The sequence below is a fragment of the Rhinolophus ferrumequinum genome, chromosome 3, assembly GCF_004115265.2.
Source record: "Rhinolophus ferrumequinum isolate MPI-CBG mRhiFer1 chromosome 3, mRhiFer1_v1.p, whole genome shotgun sequence".
In the NCBI taxonomy this organism is placed as follows: Eukaryota; Metazoa; Chordata; class Mammalia; order Chiroptera; family Rhinolophidae; genus Rhinolophus; species Rhinolophus ferrumequinum.
Genome location: NC_046286.1, coordinates 97,057,930 through 97,082,595, shown reverse-complemented (window position 1 = coordinate 97,082,595; position 24,666 = coordinate 97,057,930). Strand labels below are relative to the sequence as shown.

Here is a 24,666-nt window from a genome sequence, read left to right as displayed (position 1 = left end):
TTTATACATATAAGAATTAAATGCAAAAACAAGACCAGGAAAAATATTCAGAAAAATGTTATAACAAATGAATAGGGAATTTTATTAAAAAGAACGAAAGTCCTACCAGAGATTTCTTTTTCTATTTCTTGCCATTCTTTCTACCTAGAATGGTCTTTTACTTTTCTTCAAACCATAATCTTAACTAACACACTACACGAAAATTTTCTCAAGATAATTCGATCCCAATTAAAATAGAAGAGAACAAAGAAATAATAAAGTATGCTGACTAATCTTAGGTAAAACTTTTGTTCCTATTGTATTTACATATGTTAACTATTGACTCATCACACAAACTATACTTATTGTGGGTTGTGGTAAAAAAAAATTTGAGAGTCACTGCTCTAGCCCTTAAGTAGAAAGTAATACTAACATAAATTACAAGAAGTAAACATGATTAAATTTGGTGAATAATTCTGCTTGCCAAAGGCTGAGTCTAAAGTGCAATCTTCGTTTTGTGTCTTTAAAGAAGATATCTACAGATGCAAAAAACACAGTGGTATGAAACTCAGATTGTTTCCTAGATGTAATCAGAAGAATGGGAAAAGGAAGTAACATTCACACATGAAATCATATCCTATCATCAATGGTATGTATATGTATATGTATGTGTATTTATGTATGTTTGTGTGTAGATAATATATAGATCCTCCTCCTCCTGTAACTTACACACCCTGCTTATTACCTTCATAGCAATCTAATCACAATGTAAAATTATTTTGCTCATAATTTATTTTCTGTTTAGTCTCCCTATCTATCCATCCATCATCCTCTCTGGAAACACTGACCTTACATATTGCAAACACTCAATAGTTACCAATATCAGTATCCTTTTTTCAGTATCTTCCCACAATGCCTAAAACAGTTCCTTGCATAAACAGTGGTACCTCAGTTTTCAAACATAATCCTTTCCGCAAGACTGTTCGAGTTCTCAAACGTTCAAAAACCAAGGCACAGTTTCCCCATAGAAAGTAATGCAAAATGGATTAATCCGTTCCAGACCTTTAAAATCAACCCCTAAAACTGCAAGTTTAACATGAGTTTTACTGTCTAATCATACCATAGATCCATAAAATTTACGGCGTTTGTAAACTGAAATGTTCATCAACGGAGACATTCGAAAACCGAGGTACCCCTGTATTAGATTTTCAATTATGATTTAACTTTGATAAAATAACTTACAGGGTTCCAAAGGTAATCAGATAACCAAATAAAAGGTAGCAAAATAAACTGATCAAGCTTCTTCGTGTCTAAACTCACTTTGATGCAACAAATCTATTTTGCTCAAAGAAGTGGAATGTTAAAGCCACTGGTGATAATATACATTTCTCTTTTTCCCCCCTGAACTTTTATTTTTAGTCATCTTTGCAATTCTGTATCTATAATCCTATGCCAATATTCATGAACATAAAGAACTATTTTTTCACAGCAGCAGAATGTCTCACTCTGAAACAATCCCCAGTACCATTTATAATGTATAATAATCATCATTGCATACTATTTTCAAATTTACTTTGAGAATTATTCATAAGCACTCACATAAGAAAATACAAGGCCATTCAACTAACTGATTAATAGGTCAAAGCTAAACAGTGACTTAAATCAAACCAACATTCATTAACTAACTATGGTAGATATGCACAACATTAAGCCCTTCAGAAAACAAAAAATAACATGAAGACCTTCACCTCAAATAACTAACAATCTGCTGAGGTGGAAGGGGAGGGTCAGACACACCACTATTATAGCAGATTCTTCGCACTGTCAGCTTCAACAATTCACAAATGGCCCCCAATGGTCTCTAAAATGTAATCAGGGCTAATTATATTGAGAACCAATTTGACATGTCTATATTAAAAAGTTGGTGTGTGGGGAAACAATTTACTTAACTAGTAGTGGCTTAGCACCTTTTTTTCCCCCATATGTCATTTAACAGGAGTAATATATGAAAGTGGTAGTAAAATTGGGGGGATCCATGAAGACGCTGGAAGACTTTTGCCTCATGAAGACAAAAAAACATGGTATAATGTAGTGCCAAAATAAAAAGTGCTCCTGGGAGAGGTATTCAGACAAATGAAAGGTCCATCTAGTTGGAAACGACAAAAGAGGTTTAATAAAGAAAATGGAAATAAAATGGGCTGACTGGAAGAAGAGAGCATTCCTGTTACAGCTGTGATTCTGCTTCCAAACTATTTACATTTATAATACAGTCATTAGTAAATCTCTTTACAAACAGTAATATTCAAAAAGGATTGGAGAAGTAGCTATTTCCTAATGGGAATACATGAGAATCTCAACAGAATGCTGGAATTCCCTCCTGAAGTATCACTGAGTACCAAAAACAAGACACATGGATGGGAATATAAAGTGCACAGCTTTGCACACAGTAAATCTTCCTGTTTCACAGTGTTGCATATACTCGTATGCAATGTACATTTAAACCAAGAGGGAAGTGATGAGACATGGACTAAAGTATTAATATTTATTATTTAACATTGAGAATAAAAAGGAAATGAAGGATGCAAAAGGTACTTTTTAAAATAATTCATTGGATTTCATAACTGAAAAGACATAGACAGAAGAGAGGCACCTAGGAAAATTCCCAGTTTTCAATCTGAGTGTTTGGGAATATGATTGTACTACTGACAAACAGAAAGTCTTAAAAGTAAGAAGTCTGTGGAAGAAAGACAAGTTTAGATTTGAGGTGATTAGAATACTATTTCATGAGCACATTACACAAAATACCTAGCAGATATGGGACTGAATCCCAAAAGGGAAAAGCAAAAATACCAATCACTCCTGAAGAGGTAACAGTTGAAGAGATCTAGAATCAAATACTGAAGAGCAAATAACAAAGAGAGAATAAGTAGAACAAGAGCCTACTAAGCCTTCGGGTAAAGCATTTCAGAAATAAGAGCAACAAGTACAAAGACTGACAAAAAGAGACACGCAGTAGCAAAATAAAGGACAGTAGTAAATATTACTTTTCATCTTTATGGCACTTTGTCAATTATTAAGCACTACCACAAATGCTACATCACTTTCATCAGTTGGACTAATATTTATTATTCTCGTTTTATAGATAAGTAAACTTAAGCTAAGTGACTTAAATAAATTCAAACTGGTATTAAGCTACACAATCATGTCCCATACCCAGTTCTTCTGGCAACCAAGACACACAATTTCCAAAAGCAAGACAAAAAAGTCCACCAGCTAGCAACTGACCAAACATATACACACACAACTAAGGCACTGAGTAAGATGATAGAGGACTTTGGAGACACACCATTTAATAGCATCAACCTAAGAAGACTTTCATCAAGACATCAGATTACAAAGCTTAATGTCTACTGATCAAGTAACAGCTAAATAAATTCCATTTAAATACGAATTCTAAGCAATCCTCAACAAGGTTTCAACAAGGAAACCTCACTTTCTCTAAAGGATTTAATTCAATATTAAAGTAGTTCAACTTCACCCTTCTCCCAAAAGCAAAAACACGTAGTATTTTGTGTTTGAGGGAAATACTAAAAAATAAATATAGTAAATGCTGACTATCAAAAATTCCAAATATTGAAAGCTCTCATTCACTGCACCTTATCCACCTACTGCTCTCTTAAGAAATAACCACTGTTAAAAGGCTGGTAGGTTCTCTCCCACATTTTCAACCTACCAGCCTTTTAACAGTGGTTATACATACATACATACATACATACATACATACACACACACATTATATGTATATGTATATATGTGAAATACTTTAAACTATACATTCTGATGCAAAATAATCCTTCTCATAACTGTTCAACATTGATTTCTTAAAAGCCCTGCTGGATTTTGTGAAACACTGAAATTCTTATAAATGTCAACCAGTAATGCTATTGGTCTAAAATACATCATGATGTTTTGTTACTTTCTGCTGCTCAAAAAATTTTGTTCAACTATCTCTCCAACTTTAAAAATATGCTAAATATAATCCAGCACTTTCTTTATACTCATAATCTCTGTAACTTTTACCCAGTATTAAAGTATGTTATAATATGGAGGTATTTTCCAGGGCAACAGAGAGATTCACAATGACACTAAAAGATCCCAGCTGTGGCTTTTTAAAAAACTACCTTTCCTTAGTACTCTTTAGTTTTCTCTAAGACGACTATTTAAGAAAAGAAAAACTTATTTTAGAAAACCAAGACTATTAGAACTATTATTTTTTAGTTTTCCAAATACTTTATAATTTTATAATTGTATATATTCAAACCAATGTTTTTAGTATTTCAAAACCAGCACTATTTAAACCAATTCTGAGAGGTAGTCAGGGAAAGCATCATTATCCCTATCTTTAAAATGAGTAAAGCTAAGAAAAATAAATTAGAACACTTGTTCATTAGGGTTAATATTTAAGAGATCGTAAAGCTTAGCTTGTCTAATCCCATTTTTTAAATGATGAAACAACTATCTTCTTCCTTGCCAACTGTTATCTATCACATCTTATGTTGACAGCAATCATATTAATTCTGTAGACTTGTCACACTTTAATACACGTATACCAGGAGCCTTCTAAACAGTAATCTAGGAAAATCTAAAGGAAGTAGTTATAAAGTAGACCCCATTATTAAAATGTGAAAATGAAAAACATGCTAAGGATACAGGCTTACGGAGTAACTGTACTCCTCTCCTACAAAGATAATCAAGGTATGTGAGCTTTGAACTCAAAGGCTGTTTTCACTGAGTTGCTTAGAAAAGTGCTGGCTAAGCGGACATCACTGCACAACACTTCCCTCTCAAGGAATGCATGTTGTCCTATGGCAAGCTACTTCATGGGCAAGCTTGCCAGTACAGTAGCTCATTCCTTCTCTTGGCCCAGCATTGGCATGAAATGCAAATAATCTACTAATAATCACCAATTCCCAGTCCTCCTCCACCTCCAAATCACACAACACTGCCAAAATCTCATTCAAAAAATCCATGCGGAAAAATGAAAACAAAAATGCACTCAGACACAGAAAAGACATTTCTAATTTGGCCACTAAGTCAGTATATGCCTCTTATAAACTGATTCTGGGTCTTGATTCTTCATCCATAAAATGAGTCTGTTAAACAATATACTATCACAAGCCTTTCAGGTCTAAAACTTTTTATTTCTGGAAAGCAAGTTTAAGCATGGAAGTAAACAAGGAACTCAGCCACAGAACCACGAACTTTAGTTATACCTACAGCTACAAATGCATAACATGACTGTAATAGTCTTTAGCTACCTTATTCTAAAACCAAAGAGAATAGAAATGATTCTCCATGAGAAAACAAAATATATAAACAAATACACACATACATAAAAATGACTTTACAGTGTAAATTTTCCCTGGGCTCAAAACAATCCATCTTCCATTAATTTCAGTTCTTTCCTATGTCTTTTGTAGACATCAAAATGAAAAGATGTGAATTTGACCTCCTCTTACTTTTAGAAATACTAACAACAGTGAAATGGCCAAATGACAACAAGAGGAAAAGTAATTCAATTATAAATCCTCTTCCTAACAAATCCCCAAAAACCGTGTCAGCTGGAATTTCTCAAATAAATATGGGTTCTATTTCTAATGATAATAGCCTTTAAATTCACCACAATTCCATGTTTACAGTAAACTGGTTACTATAGACAGACTTAAGGTAAAGCATTATGTGACTGAGGAGTTAATAAAATGCTGAACGATATGAGTAGGTTTAATGTTAAGAAATTCTAAAAAAAATCTCATTAAACAAAATTTAAATATTTACTTTTATCCATGGATCAATTTACTACTAAAATTTTAATTGCACACAACATCTGGTTGTATAAGCTGAATTTAAAGTCAAGCATATTCCATGCAGAGTAGCTTTTAAGCGTCCTTATATTCACAAATACAACAGAGAAGGTCCAAAACCTTTAAAAATAAAATAAAAAAACCAAAGATGTTAAGATCCTACAAGATTTTGCCCTCAGCTTGCTTCTCTTCTCTACATCACGTGCCTAGACAATTGTACTCTCTCCTAAATCTTCATCTCTAGCCTATTCTCTCCAGGTGTCTAACCTATATATCCAGCTGTGTGTGCCCACTTAATGTCCCACAGATACCAAACTTCAAGATGTACAAAAACTACTACTGGATTCAACATAACAGTAACAGTAGGTGTCTTTGGGTGGTTGATATATGGGTGATTTCAATCCTTCCATACTGAAGATCTTTCCTTTATTCTAGATAAAAAAAATTATCCCCCATTCAACCCAACTCACCAAATTACCTTTCTCAAGTTTTTTGCTCCTCCTGCTTTTCCCACCTCAGTGACTGGTACTGTACCATTTTATCTACTTGGTCACTTAGCCAAAGCCCTGGCACCACCCTCTTCTTCCTCATTTCCAGCTCCCTATTATGACTAAATTTCTCTTGCAGTCACCCCTCCGTCTCCCATTATCACTCGCTGAGTCGCTCATTTCCTCTGTACTAATTTAACCTTTCTTCTCTCCCTAGCCTCATCCCTCCATTGCCCTGCCCTGCTCTACAAAGATACTAAGCATCTTCTTAAAACACAAATGTAAACTTATGCTTTCATTTAAAACCCTTCAGAATCTCCTCCACTCTCTTTTAATTAAAAGTGAGGTCCTGTTTAGTGTACAAAGGCCCTCTATCAGAAAATCCTTGCCTAGTTTTCCATCACTCCGCCCAACCCTACCCCCACCCAAAGCTGACATTTCCTTGAAAATGATTTTTATCCTTCGCCTCACACGTCTTCTCCCTCATACTATGTACTTCATGATATACACAGAAGAGTGTACACATAGTATACAATCGCTACCTCTCTTTGTATCATAATATTCATCACATTACCTTCTTCTAACTCTGGTGATTCAGTGCCATCCCCACCAGTATTAGAGTATGAGCTCTTTGAGAAAAAAGATGTAGGCATCTAAGTCACACTGGTAACCAGTCTGCAGAATACAGTGCCTGAGAAATGGCAAATATGCATAAATAATAAAGCTCATACAACAAGCAACTACCTTCTAGCACTCTTTCCAACCACTAGTTGCTATTACATTGAAATTTTCATGGGCTATTATTGCATTCTAGCAATTTAAAAATATTGTAACTAAAATGAAAAAATTGTCAATCTTGAAGGATTAGCAAAATAAAGGAAGCACTCACAGAATTATTTGGAATCATTAACTGTTACAGCTCTAAGAGGCCTGAGACTTCCCATCCTTTGATTCTGCAAATGAATCAAAGCACAAAAAATGATGTAGCAGCCTCTGGCTAACTCCTTCAGGATATCGATGCTCTGGTCACCACCCTCGATCTTGTAATTGCCACCGAAGCAGAGACAGACCTCTAAAAGAGGTTCTGAGTTCCCTGACAGAACAGGAAAAAGAATTTGGACATTTCTGCTCAACAAGAAAGAATGCTATTAGAACAAAAACCACTTTTCTGGCCGTAAAAAAAAAAAAAAAAAAGCCGAAGATGTTAATAATCCTTACAAACCCAGTTACTCATATCTCAATAAATCTTTTAAAAAAGGGGGGGGGGGCACTAGTTTGTTAAACACTTACAGAAAAACTACTCTAAGACAGAAGTTATCTCAGAAACAAACATATAACATGGTAAAAACTCACTTTGATGATTTTTATTCAACAGTGTTGATATTTAGACAGGGACAAAACAGGTAATCTACAGGGACAAAACAGATAATCTGCAAATAGTTCTTGAGCTTTTATTTGGTAAATAAATATTAGCATTATCAGGAGACTTTCTCCCTATTTCACGAAAACTACACAGCAACAACTTTCATAGCGGTCCTCAACAAAGGATAGTATTTTAAGAATCATTCTCATTTATTCATTAAAACGTTAAAGAAAGATTAGTTGAATTGCTGTTATGTACTTGAATAATATTTTTTAAAGATTCTATGATACACATGTACTTATCACTAAATTAAGTCTGGGTTCTTTGTCCCAATTAAAGAGGTTTTACTTGTTATCCTTAAGAGAGTCAGTGTAGCTACACACTGAAAGCTTCATGATTAAAAATCATTTTCAAATAAAAATCGCTTGACAAAAAAGGAGATGGGAAGCAACGAGCCAAACTTTTAAGTTTTCCCCCTTTGCTGCATTTTTTAATCAAGTTTTCAAGAAAAAATGTTCTCTCTGCAATTACTATGAGAACTTTTAGATAAAATGTCACTAAATGAATTAAAAAAAACGAAACATGCATTTGCAGTAGACACCCACACACAAAAACTAAATGTAAACTCCTTGAGGGCAAGATTTACTTTCTATGTTTTTGTTTTGGTTTGGTTTTTATTTTTTGGTCTTTCTTGCACATTGTTAAATATCTAGAATTTAGAATAGTGTCTGCAAATAATGGTTATGTACCCAAAAAATTTGTTCAATATTTTCACTAACACAGCCTTTTAAGTTGTTTTGTTTTTAATGTTAAAGTAAGCCTTATAAAGCCTATAAGGAATATATCTTCTTGTTCAATTAATTGATTTATAAGTAGCGTGCTATTAATCAAGTTCTCAGGTTTCCAAGTTCACAGCAGGGGCCAGCAAAGTATGGCCTATGGCCTGTTTTTGTAGGTCCTCAAGCCAAGAATGGTTTTCATATTTTAAAAGAAGTGTGCAAGACCAACAAGAATACACACACACACACACACACACACACACACAAACCTTAAGTGGCCCATGAAACCTAAAATATTTACTATCTGGTCCACTACAAAAAAAGTCTACCGACCCATGCGAACGAAGATTGAATTAACAAGAGAATAAAAGTTCAGAATACACTCTTTCACCTGTTTCTAAGATCTGTGCTATTAGAAACAGATCTTTCACCTAAGACTTTCTCCATATCTAAACCTCTGAATTTTGGCTTGTTATTTGACTTGAAGAATGTTAAGGAAGAAAAAAAAATGTTTTAACCAGAGCATGAGTGGTTATGCTGCTGAAGATAATAAAAAGCAAAGGAGGATTAAAGTTAATGTTTACTGTTTTGCATAATAAAAAAAAATAAAATAAAAATGGATGGAGGAAAATAAATAGAATACAAACAGAAAAAAACTGAACCTAATTATATTTATACTTTAAATGCACAGCAGGCCTACATTTAAGGAAAAAAACTAACCAAGCAATGTTTGAACACAGTGTTTTGCCTATAAACCCTAAGGCTAAACAAAAAATATTAAACTCTAGTTAATAGGTTTAGTTTCACAGATATGGTTTAGCAACTCTGAAACTACTTTCTATGTATTTTTGGATTGATAAAATAATCATTCAATATATAGTGAATAACAGAAACTAGTTTTCTTGCTGTAAGAAGAAATTATAGATTTAGAAAGAAGAACCCTTTGGCATTCGGATGGAATGGTATCAGGATGAACTCACAGCTTTTAGATAAGCAAAAAAAAGGGGAAAAAAATTAAAATGTGTGCCTCTACACACATATGTATACCCACACATGTAAATAATTTCTAGTTCAATCTACTAATTGATATCCACTAGAAGAACTAGCGCTCCATAGAGAAATGGCTTACTCCAGGGCTACTAGAATGAGAATATCTTACCGTGTTTCCCAGAAAACAAGACCTAGCTGGACAATCAGCTCTAATGCGTCTTTTGGAGCAAAAATTAATATAAGACCCAGTATTATATTATATTACATTATATTATATATTATATCTGGTATTATATTACATTATATTATATTATATAATATTATATTATATTATACCAATATTATATTATATTATACCTGGTCTTATATTAATTTTTGCTCCAAAAGACACATTAGAGCTGATTGTCCAGCTAGGTCTTATTTTCGGGGAAACACAGTATTACACAAGGGAGTACTCAAAAAACGGTGAGCACATGTTAAAAAAGGCCACCTCGAAGGAGCTCTGACTGGTCAAAAATGAGACAATCTAAGCATCAGAAAACCCCAATGAATAAAAAAGAACCCACGAGTTTTACTGATATGCATACATACATAAATAAATAATCAGGGAGAATGAAAGGCTCATAAAGAATGCCAACTAATAAACAAGTAATAGAAAAATCACTATTTGACAACCATTTTAGTACTGATTCAGGCAACAACTAAATGGATGCTAAAACAAATGGGTGAAAAGTTTGATGAGTAACAAGGTATTTGCATAGTTTCAAAATATCTACCCTTAAGATACTAAGGGAAAAACAGTAATTTTACAATGGAAAAAAACGCTGTTGCAGAAAAAAGTTAACATTCCTATTAATGGGATAAATGGACACCATGTGCTTCCAGAGGACACAGTATCATATCACTTCTGGAGTATTCCGGCCAAAAACGCATGATTGGAACCTAATCATGACACAACAGCAAACAAATCCATACTGAGAGAATTCTAAAAATAACTGGCCTATTCTCATCAAATATCATCAAAGGTCATAAAAGACAACGACACAGTAATAACCAAAGGACCAAAGGTTACAGACCAAAGGACACTAGAGACAAGTGAACGCAAAGTGTGATGTAAAATTTATTCTTTCTGTTAAGGACATTATCGGTACAATTAGTGAAATCTGAATAAGGTCTGCAACAATTGCATTCTACCAATGTTAACTTCCTGATTTTTATAATTGTACTATGGTTATATAAGAGAATGTCCTTGTTTTTAGAAAATACAATTACTTAGAAGTAAAAGGTATCGTGAATTGCAATTCACTCTCAAAATGTTCTGAAAAAAAGTTTGCATGTGTTCATGAATATGTAGAGAGAGAAAGAGAGTAAGAAAGTAAATATAGTTAATACAACTAAGTAATTAGGATGAACTGTACACAAAAATTCTTTCAACCTTCCATATATCTAAAGTTACAAAAATAAAGTTTAAAAAGTGGGAAAAAATAAAGTTAATTTGGACAACATACCAGTAAAAAGGAATTGTGAAAAATCGAGTGATTGTTCTCCTTTACACAGAAGGGTAAGAAAACATCTCAACCAGTGTTTGAGACCTAGGTCCTTCTATTCTGTCTTCTAATACTTACAAAGCAGCATTTCCTGGGTTAAACCACAATGATGGGCCTCAGTTTCCTTATTTGTAAAATGGGGATCGCACTTATCCTACTTTTCTCACAAGGTTCTCTTAACAATCCACTGAAACATGATGATGGTTGGGGAAAAAAGGGGCAGATTATAAAATGCTACATATTACAATGGCTCGCTTTTAACAATGTTCGATAAATAAAACGTACTACAAAAACACATAAGCCAGGTATGTTTTTTTCATCATAGTGAGCAGCTGTTATAGAAACTAGATATTTGCCATGTAAGATGATTTGATTTGTAAACATTTTACCTTATTCAACATTCTTTTTATCCATAACTTCAAATATTTCAATAAAATCAAATGTCTGTATCTATTTTTTACCATAAAACTTTATAGTATCAAAACATTACTAAAATAAAGAAAGCCTTTAACTAGGATTTGGTCAACATTTTTTTCTGTAAATGAAGATGTAACTGACATATAACATTCTACTTATTTCAGGTGTGTTGCTCAACCTTTTAGATACTGTGACCCAATAAAAAAAGATCTTTATATAATTTCCCAAGTTCTACACACTAAAATACATGGTCCAAACTGTTTCATCCTTCACTCACAAGCTATGCAAATGAGCCCTGAAGAATCAAATCCAGAAAATAAGTCTTTATGAGACAGACAGAGGGGAGGGAAGGAGAGGGGGAGAGAGAGAGAATCAAAAAGATTTATACTTAAAGGAAATGTTTGTTTTAAAAATAAAATTAATTTTTTCTTCCAAATTCATAAAGGTTTGGTCACCACTTAAAAAGTATTTTTAATCATTAGCATATGGGGATGAATATCTCATTTACAAAAGAAACAATCCTTAATAGCTGCATTTTGAGGGTTATGATTCCAAAACACCAAATGGAGATTTTTTTAATACACAGTAGACCACTGTTGATAACATAGATCGTATTGTTGCTTAAATAAGTCGACTTGGGCAGACGGGTGGCTCAGTTGGTTAGAGCGCGAGCTGCGGGCAATAGGGCTGCGGGTTCAATTCCCACATGGGCCAGTGAGCTGTGCCCTTCACAACTAGAATGAAGTCAATGAGCTGCTGCTGAGCTCCCAGGTGGCCAGATGGCTCAGTTGGTTGGAGCACATCCTCTCAACCACAAAGTTGCCGGTTCGACTCCCGCAAGGGATGGTGGGCTGCGCCCCCTGCAACTAGCAACAGCAACTGGACCTGGAGCTGAGCTGCGCCCTCCACAACTAAGACTGAAAGGACTACAACTTGAAGCTGAACGGCACCCTCCACAACTAAGATTGAAAGGACAACAACTTGACTTGGAAAAAAGGCCTGGAAGTACACACTGTTCCCCAATAAAGTCCTGTTCCCCTTCCCCAATGAAATCTTTTAAAAAAAATAAAATAAGTCGACTTGATCAATTTCTATTTCGAATAGCAGATGATCAGTAGTAGGGCAGAACTGAGTCTGGAGAGAAATGCCACAGCAAGAGCCTCGGGTCCCTAGCAGAGAAGCACCCAGAGGCAGAAATGCCTGCCCAGCCTCACTAGCTCTGCAGCAAGGTCACTGCACACAAAGGATTACAAGAACACAAACTCCATGAAGGTGTGCTTTTCACTTGTCACATTTATCACTATCCCAACAGACAGAAAAGTGCCTGACAGGTGGTAAGCATTTATTAAGTGGTGGTTAAATGAATGAAAAAAAATGAAATCCTAGGTCTTTCAAGTCACTTATGTAAATTATATTAAGTTGCAGAATTATTTTAAAAACAAATTTGGCATACATTAACTTAATAGCCATACTATCTTTAAAACACATGAACTAATAATCCATATTCCCCATTCTGACTAAATAATGTCAAACATTCTAACATATTTCTTGACCTACAGTAGATACTGTAACACATTTACATATCCTCCCGAGTTTAAAATATGGTGTTATCAGAAACTCTCGTAAAGCAGATTAATAGAAAGACAAATAAACACATAAAACCAAAATCAGAAAGAGCAAATGTATCATGTTTACAATCAAACTTGATAGAATTAACCCAGATAAGTCACAGGCTACAAAAACATTTCTCATCAGTGTTTATTTCTCATAATAGTACATCTACCAAAATCTGTTCCTCTACAATTAGAAAACCAAATATTTGATTTAGTCATTTTTGTTTCTCTATTCCTACAGTATATCTGTCAATGACTTGTTATCTTATAGTTTGAAGAATATAAGATGTATTTTATTTCCAACCATCAAATTAAGAGGTTAATTTACTCATATTAAATAGGTAATGTTATACTTCTTTTACAAAAAATACAGTGAAATTATGTGGAGCAGAAAGCAACAAGAGTATACGCATATATGATTTATGTTCACTATTAAGCAAATAACTTCTTTTTCGCTTACTTTTTTGAAGAAATTCAACTTATTCCCTCCATGTTCCCTTTCAGATCACTAATATATTCTAAGTGACAAGCTTCATTCTGCTTCCCAACTACTGCCCATACAATCAAGACATCATTTCAGTACCAATTGAAACCTAGTATTTTCCAAACAGCCTGCCTTATGTGGGTTATAATCATCTTACTATGCTTCTTGTGTCCATGCTGCTGGAAAAGCAGTCTGTACAAGCAGGAGTAGAGGCACAATCCTGAGAGAGAGGAGTAGAGAAAGATGTTGAGAAAACAACACCAGATAAAATGAGCTCACTTAAGAGCTTAGGAACTCAGCCAGTGTTCAAGGTCAAGGTTGATTACATTCTCTCATACCATTATGAGTTAGAAGTTGTCCAATAACAGCAAAACTGGTCCTAGAAAGAGGTATCTGAAATTCCATGAACACGTAGTAACATTATCACTAATTCTGAGTCAACTATACTTCTTAAAAAAAGGAGTAAGTGACAATAAAATATGACTATGTAGGACACTGGACAATACATGTCTTCTAAATTTCAATCAAAATTACTGTAACAAACTGAATGGGAGCCTAGAATACAGTGGTTGAGCATGCACACGTGTGTTTTATATATATATATACATATATATATGTATATATATATATAAAAATATATATATCACATGAGTTTCAATCTTGCCAAAAAATTTGTATATTTTATTTTGAATCATTAAGACTATAACACCCTCAAATCATATAATCGCAAAAATTGCTGTTTCAATCTCAACTATCCTTGTATTCTAAATTTTTTTAAATACCGGTAAAAAGTGAGTCATTTATTTTATTTTACAGAAGAGGAAACCAAATGTTCAGAAACGTTAACTATCTTTGTCCAGGTGATTCAGCTACCTAGTATATCATCCATCCATTCAAGAAATCTTTATTTAGTGTATACTACATATTAAGACACTGTGCTATACACCAAGGATATGAAACATTAACAATATATGGTCACTGTCCTCATGGAACTTAGTCTGGTGGGAAAGACAAATACTAAGTACTTAAAAATGTAGTAATCACTAGAAGGGAAAGTACGGAGTGCTTTAGGACTGCTGAACAGGAGACCTAAGTCAGTGATTCTCAACCGAGGTCAATTTTGCCTTCCAAGAGACCTGTCTGGAGACATTTCTGGATGTCACAACAGTGGATAGAGGCCAGTGTTGTTGCTTAACAGCCCCTCAATGCACACAACAGCTCCTCACAGCAAGTAATTATCCAGCCCAAAATATCAACAGTGCTGAGGTTGAGCAACCCTGATCTAAATCATTAGGGCAGGAGGAGTTAGTGAAGCCTTCCTTCCTTTGTTAACACTCAGTATGCTACATCTTTAAGGGATTTTTCACAAGGAAGAAACAAAAAACATGGCCTGATCAAACAATTAACCAAAACTCCCACTGGAAAGTTAAAATAGGCAAGACAAAGTAGATAGATTGCCTGGTAGACGAAAACGCAATGTTTTATAGCTGCTTCACATAAATTCCCTTTCCTGAACCACAAAGGGAAAACACACAAATTAAAAAACAATGCACATGCTTTTATTTCTCTGTCTACTTTTCCCACTGTTCTCTACCAACCCATGTCTAGCATTAGATATTGGTGGAAAGATTATAAAAAATCCTGTAGTCAGGCAAATGAACATTTCAGATGCAAAATTGGAAATAGAGTAAAACGGAGATGGGATTTCACTTTTGATGTGAAAGACTAGGCATAGAAGAGGAAAATGTACTAGGTATTAAAGTGACTGCATCCTGGAACAGTTTAAAGAGCTATCTGACTAACCAAAAGATCCTACGGACAAGAACACTAAGAATTCTGGTATCCTAAAGGTGATAAAAGGTACTAGAATCCTCTCAATTAATGAACTAAGGTAAATCCCAACATTAAATTGCAGTGATTTCCCTGACACGTCTCATACCTACATATATGGTCCTGTATTTTCCCACTCAGCCTATTCAGGGCAGCAAGAGAAATAGATTACAGGGGGGAAACAACCAAAGTAATGCAACTAGCTATACAAAGAACCTCAAAAAAATTGATCACTAATCAACATTTGATTATGTTAAAGATTTATTAACTTTTTGGAATGCGATAATGATCTTGGGGCTATGTTTTTTTTTTTAAGTGCTTAAAATTTAAAACAATCCAATATAAACAAGTAAAATTCACCACCACCAGTTACTTTCTTAAACAAGCATAACCAATGTATAACATATTCTTGTATTTTCCATATATTAGGAGTTCCTGTATTATAAAAGTGACCCCTACAATGAAGTTATAATTTCCTAAGGAAAGGGTCATGCATTGCTCTTCTCTTTTCAAAAACAAAACCCTGCCCTAATGACCTCCATCCAGCGGCATTCCTAAGGACCGAGTTCTCACAAGCTGCTCACAGAAACCTGCTGCAATCCCATAATCACTGTAGTCCAAAAGGAGTTCACAGATTCAAGCAGACCAGCAGGAGACGCTTCTCACTGAGTTGAGAACTCTAAACCGTAACAGTAAATGCCACCATCTTAGGGCAGCAAGGATACAATACCTTGTCATAATAATTCTCCTCGAGTCAATTGCTCAGGTCAAGCATTGACTCTCAGGGAGTCTTATATTCCCATCTGGACAAACTTTCTTTCATTTCAGAATTGACATTAGTGGTCACAGGATTAACTCTTTCATCACAATCATGACACTTAACTAGAAATTAAGGTTTTCCCACAAAACTAGCACAGCGGGCACCTAAATCACTCTTGAGCCTCAATCTCACTTAACTCATAATTTACCACATAAAGGATCTTCTGACAGTGATTTTGAACACAGGGGTGGGGAGGCCACAGAACCCCTTTGAGAAATTATGGTGGGAGGGGGCAGGGGGATATGACAATCATGACTCAATACATATTCTGCATAAAGTCAGGGATTTTCTGACTGAAATTCATCCACCATTTGCAGATTAAAGAGCTGTATTCTTAACTAAAATATCTGGTATGTTCCTGTTTTCAAATCAATGGGGGAGGGGGGGCTTTAAAAACCCCAGAATTAGCAAGCCATAAAAACTAAGCATTTCATATTTAAAAATTTTAAGTGAAGTGTCAAAATATCTCATTGACACACATTAATAATTATGCTTAGGGCTAAATTGTGGTGCCTTACAAAGCAAATGGAATTTCTTCACAATTCCGTGCGGCAAAGATACCTTTAAATGTAGAAGAAGAGTTCTGACGGGCTCAGCCCAAGGCATTTTAAAATGCCTTTAAAAGCCAAATTCACTGTAAGTAAACATTTTGTTTTCCCTTTTTCCTAACCCTGTTACTCAGATTCCTTTCTTATTTTTGCACTCTGCAACACGATTTAAAGGAAAATACTTACTATTGAACTATTTCCCGCTATATATTTACTTGCAACAAAATTTTCATGAGCAAGCATTATGTACATTTACAGAAACTATATTAAAAATCAGAAAAAAAGCCTAACAAGATTATGTGTTGTGTTTAAAAAAAAAACATATTCTCCTCATGAATCTGCTTTGAATATATTTCCCTTCCTCCACTCCTCTGTGACTCTCTACTGCTACTAATAAGCTAATTACACTTTTCAAACATGGTGACATTTGAGCATATTAGTAAATAAGAGGGTTTTTTTTTTTTTAAGTTATTTGAAATCCATAGGGCGAGAGAGGAGAATGCGACACACCAAAATGGGAATACTACTGCAAATCTCAACTTCCTGTAAAGATTAGGTAAGAGGTGAAAGGCCATGTAAATGTTAGCCCCTATACTTAGTGTCAATTCTAAAGTGAAAAACCAACTGTAACATTTCTACTCCACTGTGCTCTACTGTAAACAACCATAGTGTGCTAACCACTTGTTACTACATAAGAGACCCTGTTCAAAACTTTGTGGATACATAATTGCAGTGGAAATAACAGAGGATTTACATACATATATAATTTTAAAAACTTTAACACTGTTAGTGCTGTAGCACTCTACGTAGCAAATAAAAAGGTTACATAGAGCTGGGGGTTTTCTCCTGCACAGATGTGAAACTTTTAATGAATGGAACATATTGTATCATTAAATACTTTCTATTCCAGATTTTAAACACTATATCCAGTATTGTGGGGTGGAACCAAATTTTATCAAGTTGTCCCAAATTGTCAGCTATAAATTCATAAATAAAATGAAAAAGATTCCCAAGTCTATTGCTCTAATTATTTATCAAGTGGTTTTTAAAAAATCCCAGTACTCAAAAAGAAAATCCTTTACAAAAAAAGTGCTTGTTTTCATATAACTGTTATCATTGCTATCTACTCTGATATGGAGAGTCCAAATCACATGAATGTTATCTAACTTTTAGCTTCCTGCTAAGCTTCCCAAATGCCAATTCTTAGAGAGCTGGAGGGACAGAAAACATGTGAATGAAAAGAAGAAAACAAATTGTAAAAAGCTTTTAAAACGTATTGTCCTCTTGGAATTATCACAACACGTCTGGTACTTTAAAAGGTGAATAAGCTTTTCTTAATAATACTATTGAATAGTGTATTAATTAGCACTTCTACATCAAAAGTTCATAAAAACGTACGCGAATTTAGTTAACATCACATCAGAATTGTATTCCCCTAAGGTGTACAGGTTGAGGATAATTCTGGTTGTGTCGATATGTACTTGTCATATTTAGTTAATGTTTGCATTAAGGTCTATTGAAATTGGAGTTCTAAATTTTTAAAGATATATTTTATCAAAACCTGGTTTCCTTCAAACTAGTAAACCCAAATAAATAGTGAAAACTGAACACCCGCTTGTTCAAGTCTAGTGTTAGATTTGACGTGTGAATCAGCCCACGGGAAATGCTTCCCAGGCATCTTCCCTCTCCCCATGCAGACCTAGACCTCTTCCTACCATTTGTGTCTTTATGTCGTGCTGGGGGGAGGGGTAAGAGAAGAAGAAATTACAGAATAACCTTGCCTCTAGACCAACCATCCTCTTAGCTGAAGTCCCTAGTTGGCCGGTTACCTAGCCAACAGTATCTCGATTACAAACACTACGAGCACTGCGACCACAGATCATCACCCCAATAGGTGCCTGCCTCATTAAGGACCCCGGGAGATCTGGGCAGTGATGTCCTGCGTGCAGAGAAAATCCCGCAGGCTCAGGAAAGTGGTGGGCGGGCCAGGCCTCGGCGGAACTGACCCGGAGAGACCTGCCAGGAGCCTCTGGGGGGAGGGCCCAACGGGGCCTTCCCTCCAACCCCGCAGCCGTTCACTAGGGCGCTGGAGACACTGGAACCTCCCTCCGCCCCAGGGCGGCCCTCCCCCAGCCCTCCCCTCGGATTCGGGGGAGGGGCGCCGGGGCACAGAAACACCCATCCCCCCACGGACACAGCTAGGCCGCCACTCGCCCCACCCTGGAAAGCCCTGTCCGCCCGTGCCCACCCGCCTCAGGCTGGCCTCGTCCCGGGTGGGGAGGAGTGGGCAGGAGGGGAGGTTCCACGGCAATACCAACCTCGCTATTGAAGGTTTTCACAGCCTCCATGTTGTCGGTGCTGAGGCCCCGAGCCCGGCGGCGGAAGAGGCGGCGGCCACCGCACTGGGTGGGGAGAGCTAGACGGAGGTGGCGGCGCAGCCACGAGAAGGGGCGCTGGCGGGAGAGCCGGCCGCTGCGATCCCGGGGCAGGAGTGGAAGGGCAAGCAGTGGCGGGGAAGGGCTCCCTCAGGGGCAGCGAGGCATGGCCGCTAGGGCGGGCGGAGCGCCGGTCTGGGGAACACAGGCGCTGCCGGGGCGGGTTGGCAGCGGGCGGGGGAGGGGCTGGGCCGCGGCGCCTTCTCTTCTCCGCCCCGCTCTGTCTCGGTCTTCTACCCTCTAGCCCCGTCCCCTACACTCCCCACCCCCTTCTTCCTCTTCCTCTTCCTCCAGCCGACTCCTGTTTCACCTCCCCGCCGCTCGGGCCGCAGGAACCAGCAGCGCACGGCGAAGACGGAGGAGGAAGCACTGGCAGCAGCGGCTGCGGCATCCAATATGGCGGAAACGAGTCGGGCCGCGCAGCTCGGAGATCGGCGGCGCCAGCCAGCGCGCCCCCTGGCGACTGGACCGCGGGGCCCGGCGGCCGCGCGGAAACCATCGAGCGAGCGCGGGCCAGAGCGTCGCCGCCCGGAGGCTTCGCTCCTCTCGCCCCGGGCCGCCCAGCGCCTCGGCCCCCTCCCCGCTCCCGGCCGACGCGGGAGCGAGCGCTGCAGCCGGGTCGAGCGTCCTTGGAGGCCACTGCAGAGCGTTGCGCGAAGAAAACAACCAAATGATCCTACAAAGCCACAAGTTTAGGAAAGAACTTTGTCCACGTTTTTGTTGTTTCCGTGCAGATTGGCCCCTTTACACGAGAGGTTGGGTTTAGTTGCTCTTTAGAACTTTACCGGAAAGTGGCCTAGAGGTTAACAGACGAAACAAAAGTTCTTGATCATTCATTTATTTGGTAACGTTGTGCCCAGGTATTTTAATAGCATCCAGAGGAAACATTAGAAACAAGCTTAGGATCCGGGTGGGGGCAAGAGGATGGGGGAAGTATGTTTGCAGCCCGAGAGCAGCTCGTGCAGGAAATTCATGCTGCATAAAATCCAGGGGGATTGATGCCGCACAGACAATAAGTGCTTTTGTGCGGCGGGAAGCGGGTCCCCAGGTGCACAAGGTTTGGATTGGTGAAAGGGAACTCTTCTTTTGTGGAAGATGAATTATTCTAAAGGAATTTTGCCCTAGGTTGTTTGGAGCAAGAGAGTGAATACAATATTCCTAGATAAAATGGGAGGTGCTACTAGCAAAATGACTTCCCTCTTACTTCGTGCAAACGTGAACATTTTTTAAAACTAAAAGTTAAGGGTGTATCATTGAACCCGGAACACTGCTGCCCTCGTGCTGAGAGTGGTTTTCAGCAATCACTTCTCCCTAGATCACCCAAAGGAAAGGGAGGAAAATGAGGGCAGCATGTTCCTTTGGAGGATTGCTGGAATCAAGGTACTTGAGTAAGAGCTGATCCCAGAGTCCTATGAAACAGAAAGGCAAGCCCTTCTGACGTTTTAGGGTTTTCGAGTCTACTTCATTGTCAGTTTTAATATGGGGACTGGCTACTTAACAAGATAAAAGGGATAACTTCTTCATCAGTAAGAGCTTCTAATTCTATCTTCATATCAAATGCCGTCACAAAATTCTCCGTCTCCATTTTCCTCCAATCCTCAGGCCAAGCCATCCCGATCTCTTGCCAAGAATTGCAGTAGCCTCCTAACAGGTCCCCTGCTTGTCTTCCCATACAGTCATGACCCACATGATTACATTTTGGTTAACGAAGGACTGCATGTAACATAGTGGTCCGACAATGGAACTTTAAAATTCTTATGGCCTAGTGACATCGGAATGACAATGTCTTAACTACATAGCACGATGAATTACTCATGCATTTGTGGTGATGCTGGTGTAAGCAAACCTGCTTCCTTGCCAGTCCTATAAAACTATAGCACATACAATTATGTACAGTACATAATATTTGATAATAAATTACTATATTACTGGTTTATTTACTTTTTATCATATTTTAGAGTGTGCTCTTTCTACTTAACAAAAAAAAAGGCTTTGCTGTCAAATAGTGTGCTATGTTCCACCAGCAGCAGTCTCATACATCTTGTGTTTACCATGTCTCTTGATTGTATCATTTTCTCTTGTGCGTGATTCAATCTCACGTTGTTTTGTATAGTCATGCTCTACAGGCTTGTAGCCTAGGAGCAATAGGCTATCCCACATGGCCTAGGTGTGCATGTAGTAGGCTGTCCTGTCCAGGTTTGTGTAAGTAGCTCTATGCTGTTCACACAGGGACAAAATGACCTGATGATATATCTCCATTAATAAGTGGCGCGTGACTGTAGCTCATTCTCCAGACTGTAGCCAGAGGGTTTGGGGAGTTTTTTTAGACACAGATCAGGTTACTCCCTTGCTTAAATCCCTTCAAAATATTCCCATTGCAGTTCAGATGCTATAACTGCTTACCATGGTCTGAAGGCCCTGACACCTCAGCTCACAACTTTCTCCCTTGCTCACGTCACTCTGCCACATGACCTTGGTTCGTTGGCAGCACTGTTTTCCTATCTAGGAGGCCGCTTCTTTTTCTTTTCTTTTCTTTTTTTTTTTTTTAACCATTCCTTGGGTGAGTGAGTACAAGGTGATAGAGCTGCATGGCATACCCACCCCGGCAAAGCCAGACTCCCCACAGTGTTAGTTTTCATCATGAGGACAGGCCTGCACCATAGCAGATAATCTCATCACAGCTACGACTAACAAAGTTCTAATGAATAAAAATACAAAGATCACAAAAGGGGTTTCTCACCATAATGCATGAACAAGTATCAACCCCAATTAATGTACTAAGGGCAAATCATTGAGCTGTATTCGAATGAATTGCTTCAATTTCCACTGCCTTAAACCCTTCAACTTGTGCAATGAAGAATCTAGAAAGAACCTGGTGTGGTTAGAGCCCTGATTGCAAAACTTTTTGCGTAAATCATGATCTTTTCTGATAACTGAGGGGTCCACTTACTACCAATTTCTTGACGTTACTAATTTTTTTTAACGAGAATAAACTACAGAATACAAGCTTCTGAAAGTGAAGGCACATTTTTCATCAAAAGAGGAAGTCAAGATTTCCACATGCAAATGTAGAAACCAGTTATGAAGAATAACAGTAAAAATAACAGACATTTGTATAATGCTTATGATGTGCCAATCACTACTTTAAGCATTTCTATATTAATTGATTTAATTCTTATGACAACTTTTTGAGGACGATACTATCATCTTTTTATAGTTGAGGAAACTGAGGCACAGAAAGGCTAAACAATTTGCCCAAGGTCACACAGCTATGAAATAGAAGAGGTGGAATTCAAACCCATGCAACCTGGCTCTTACCTAACGATTCTTTTTCACTTCCAACCACCATCATTATCACTGATTTTGTTACAGTTGATACCGTGCTTATTGATACTGTTGACCCCCAAGAAGGAATATACCTGGCAAAAAGGACTCCTTGTGGTGAAACTGGGCCCAAATTGATAACCAGAGTCCGTCAGCAATTGTTTACAGAGGCCTCTCATGGATGCTGCATTTCAAGGAAAAGCCACAGAGTGGCTGCCAAGCCTCCTGCACTCAGGAGGCCGCCTTCTGGTATGTACCTCTTCCCTCTGTGCGGTGCTGTTGCCATCGCCTCATGTTCCTTTCACCCTTGCTGACTCCTCATCCTTTTGCCCTCCTGCAAGAGATGTGTCCTCATCAGTCCAGGTAATCCAGCATGCTAGGATTACGCAAGTAAATCCATGCTTGGTTTACCTGGACTGATTCAGTTCTACTCATGCCAGATTCTAAAACTCAACACTCACTGCCTTGGCAGATGAAGGATTGTTTATTCAGTCATTCATTAATGCATGTTGACTGAATTACTTAGGCCTGAGACACTAAAATGTGATTCAAGCTAAGGAATAGAATCAGGTATTAACATGTTATATGACTTAATTTAATAAAGCTTCCACACCCAGAAAGATAGCAGAGGGCATACTTTGATCAGGTAAAGGAAGAGAAAAAAAAGCAGAGGACAACCTAAGCACACTCTTGACATGAGAAGAAAAGTAGAGAAAGATTAGAGGGGCCTAAAGGGAGGCTGGAGGCCCAGAGCAATGACTAAATAGGGTTTATGCACAACTATACCCCTCCACGATGTGAAAATGTCAGTACCCGTATCGCTAGTATAGGTACATATATATTAGGATTACCATTTCCAGCACATCAAACCAATTCGAGCTAGCTTAAGCATGAAGGAATTCACTATTAGGATACAGGTTTTTCTCCTATAACCCAAAGTCGGGAATTCAGGTTCTCATTTAAAGTCTTTAAAGATATAATTAACTTAAAATGAGGTTATTAGGATGGGCACTGATCCGGTGTGACTGATGTCTTTATAGGAAGAGATTGGGGTACAGACACACAGATAGGTAGGACCACATGAAGACACAGGGAGAAGGCAGCCATCTCCAAGCCAAGGAGACAGACCTGGACGTAATCAAACTTGCCGACCCTTGGATCTCGAATTTCTAGCCTTCAGAATCATGAAGAAATACATATCTGTTGTTGAAGCCATCCAGAGTGTAGTACTTTGTTATGGCAGCCCTAGAAAACTAACAGAGGTGGTATATAAAACTGAGACTGAGACCCCGGTATTTTTTAAAGCTTGTGGGCTAAAAGTAGCGGGAAAACCTGCCAAGGGTTGTCCTTCTCTGGGAAGAGATTTGGATTTCTATTTGAGAGTAAATTGCTTCTTTTCCCTTGGTGGGGGGAGTGAGGAGGGGGTGTGCGATGGGGAAACACTTTTTGTTTCCAAAAGTAAATTCACAATTTTATTCTGAAATGAAGTTCAGGAAAATGAAGCACTGTTCCACTGCTCAGCGTGATCACATACAAATGTGTCTTCACTGTTGGCAAAGCTATGACGCTTACTTGGAGTTGGGACTAAGTTTTGGCGTGAGGAGGAAATGGGTTTTCACCTTGTATTGGCCCCAGAGGGACTTGCAGGCATTGGGAAGATACGGTTCAAGGTGCTCCGTGGGGCTGAGGTAACCTAAACCCTGCAGTATCCTAGTAGGCTGGGGAACCTTGAGAATTTTCTTGCCATTCAAATAGGTTGGCACAATGCAAGGCAAAGTTTTGGAGGCAAGCAGGTTGGAGGCTTAGCATATTTCTGCCTTCGTGATCTCTGCCTTAAAGGAAATACTAGTGCTCCCTGAAGATGAGGTCATCGTGACTGCATTGGCAATTATTCATTGCTCAGTTTCTGAGTTAACCTTTCATATCCATCAGTGATAGATAGTCTGTTCCCCCTAGATATATGTTATGTTTGTATGGCTTTTCTTCTAGGATTGTCCTGTGGCTCCTGCAAAATCCCCAACGATTTCTACCTTCTTACTTTGGCATTTTGACTATTCTAATGGATATGCAAAGATGAATAAGACATGACAATAGTGATTTTTAAAAGGAAAAGTAGCAACAAAGATGAAAGAAGGACCAAGAGCAAAGTGTTTACAAGGAAAGTATGTGAAGGGGATGGCAGTCAAAT

General features: G+C 37.8%; 1 protein-coding gene across 8 annotated transcripts in view; it reads right to left on the bottom strand.

Annotated features, from left to right (window-relative positions):
- Window positions 1-21,062, bottom strand: part of SCAF8 (SR-related CTD associated factor 8) — a 193,540-nt gene extending 172,478 nt beyond the window's left edge. For 4 of the 8 annotated variants that reach the window (XR_004421939.1, XM_033096149.1, XM_033096156.1 and 1 more), the window contains exons 1-2: window positions 19,038-21,062; window positions 13,679-13,741 (exon numbers count right to left, since the gene is read on the bottom strand). Coding sequence is in view for 7 of the 8 variants with exons in the window: in XM_033096149.1 (XP_032952040.1) it covers window positions 13,679-13,741; window positions 19,038-19,067 (93 nt within the window). In the remaining variant the exon portion in view is untranslated. The remainder of the gene's footprint in view (window positions 1-13,678; window positions 13,742-19,037) is intronic. The other 4 variants (XM_033096195.1, XM_033096185.1, XM_033096139.1 and 1 more) reach the window with 4 other exon arrangements.
- Between the last annotated feature and the right edge of the window lie 3,604 nt (window positions 21,063-24,666).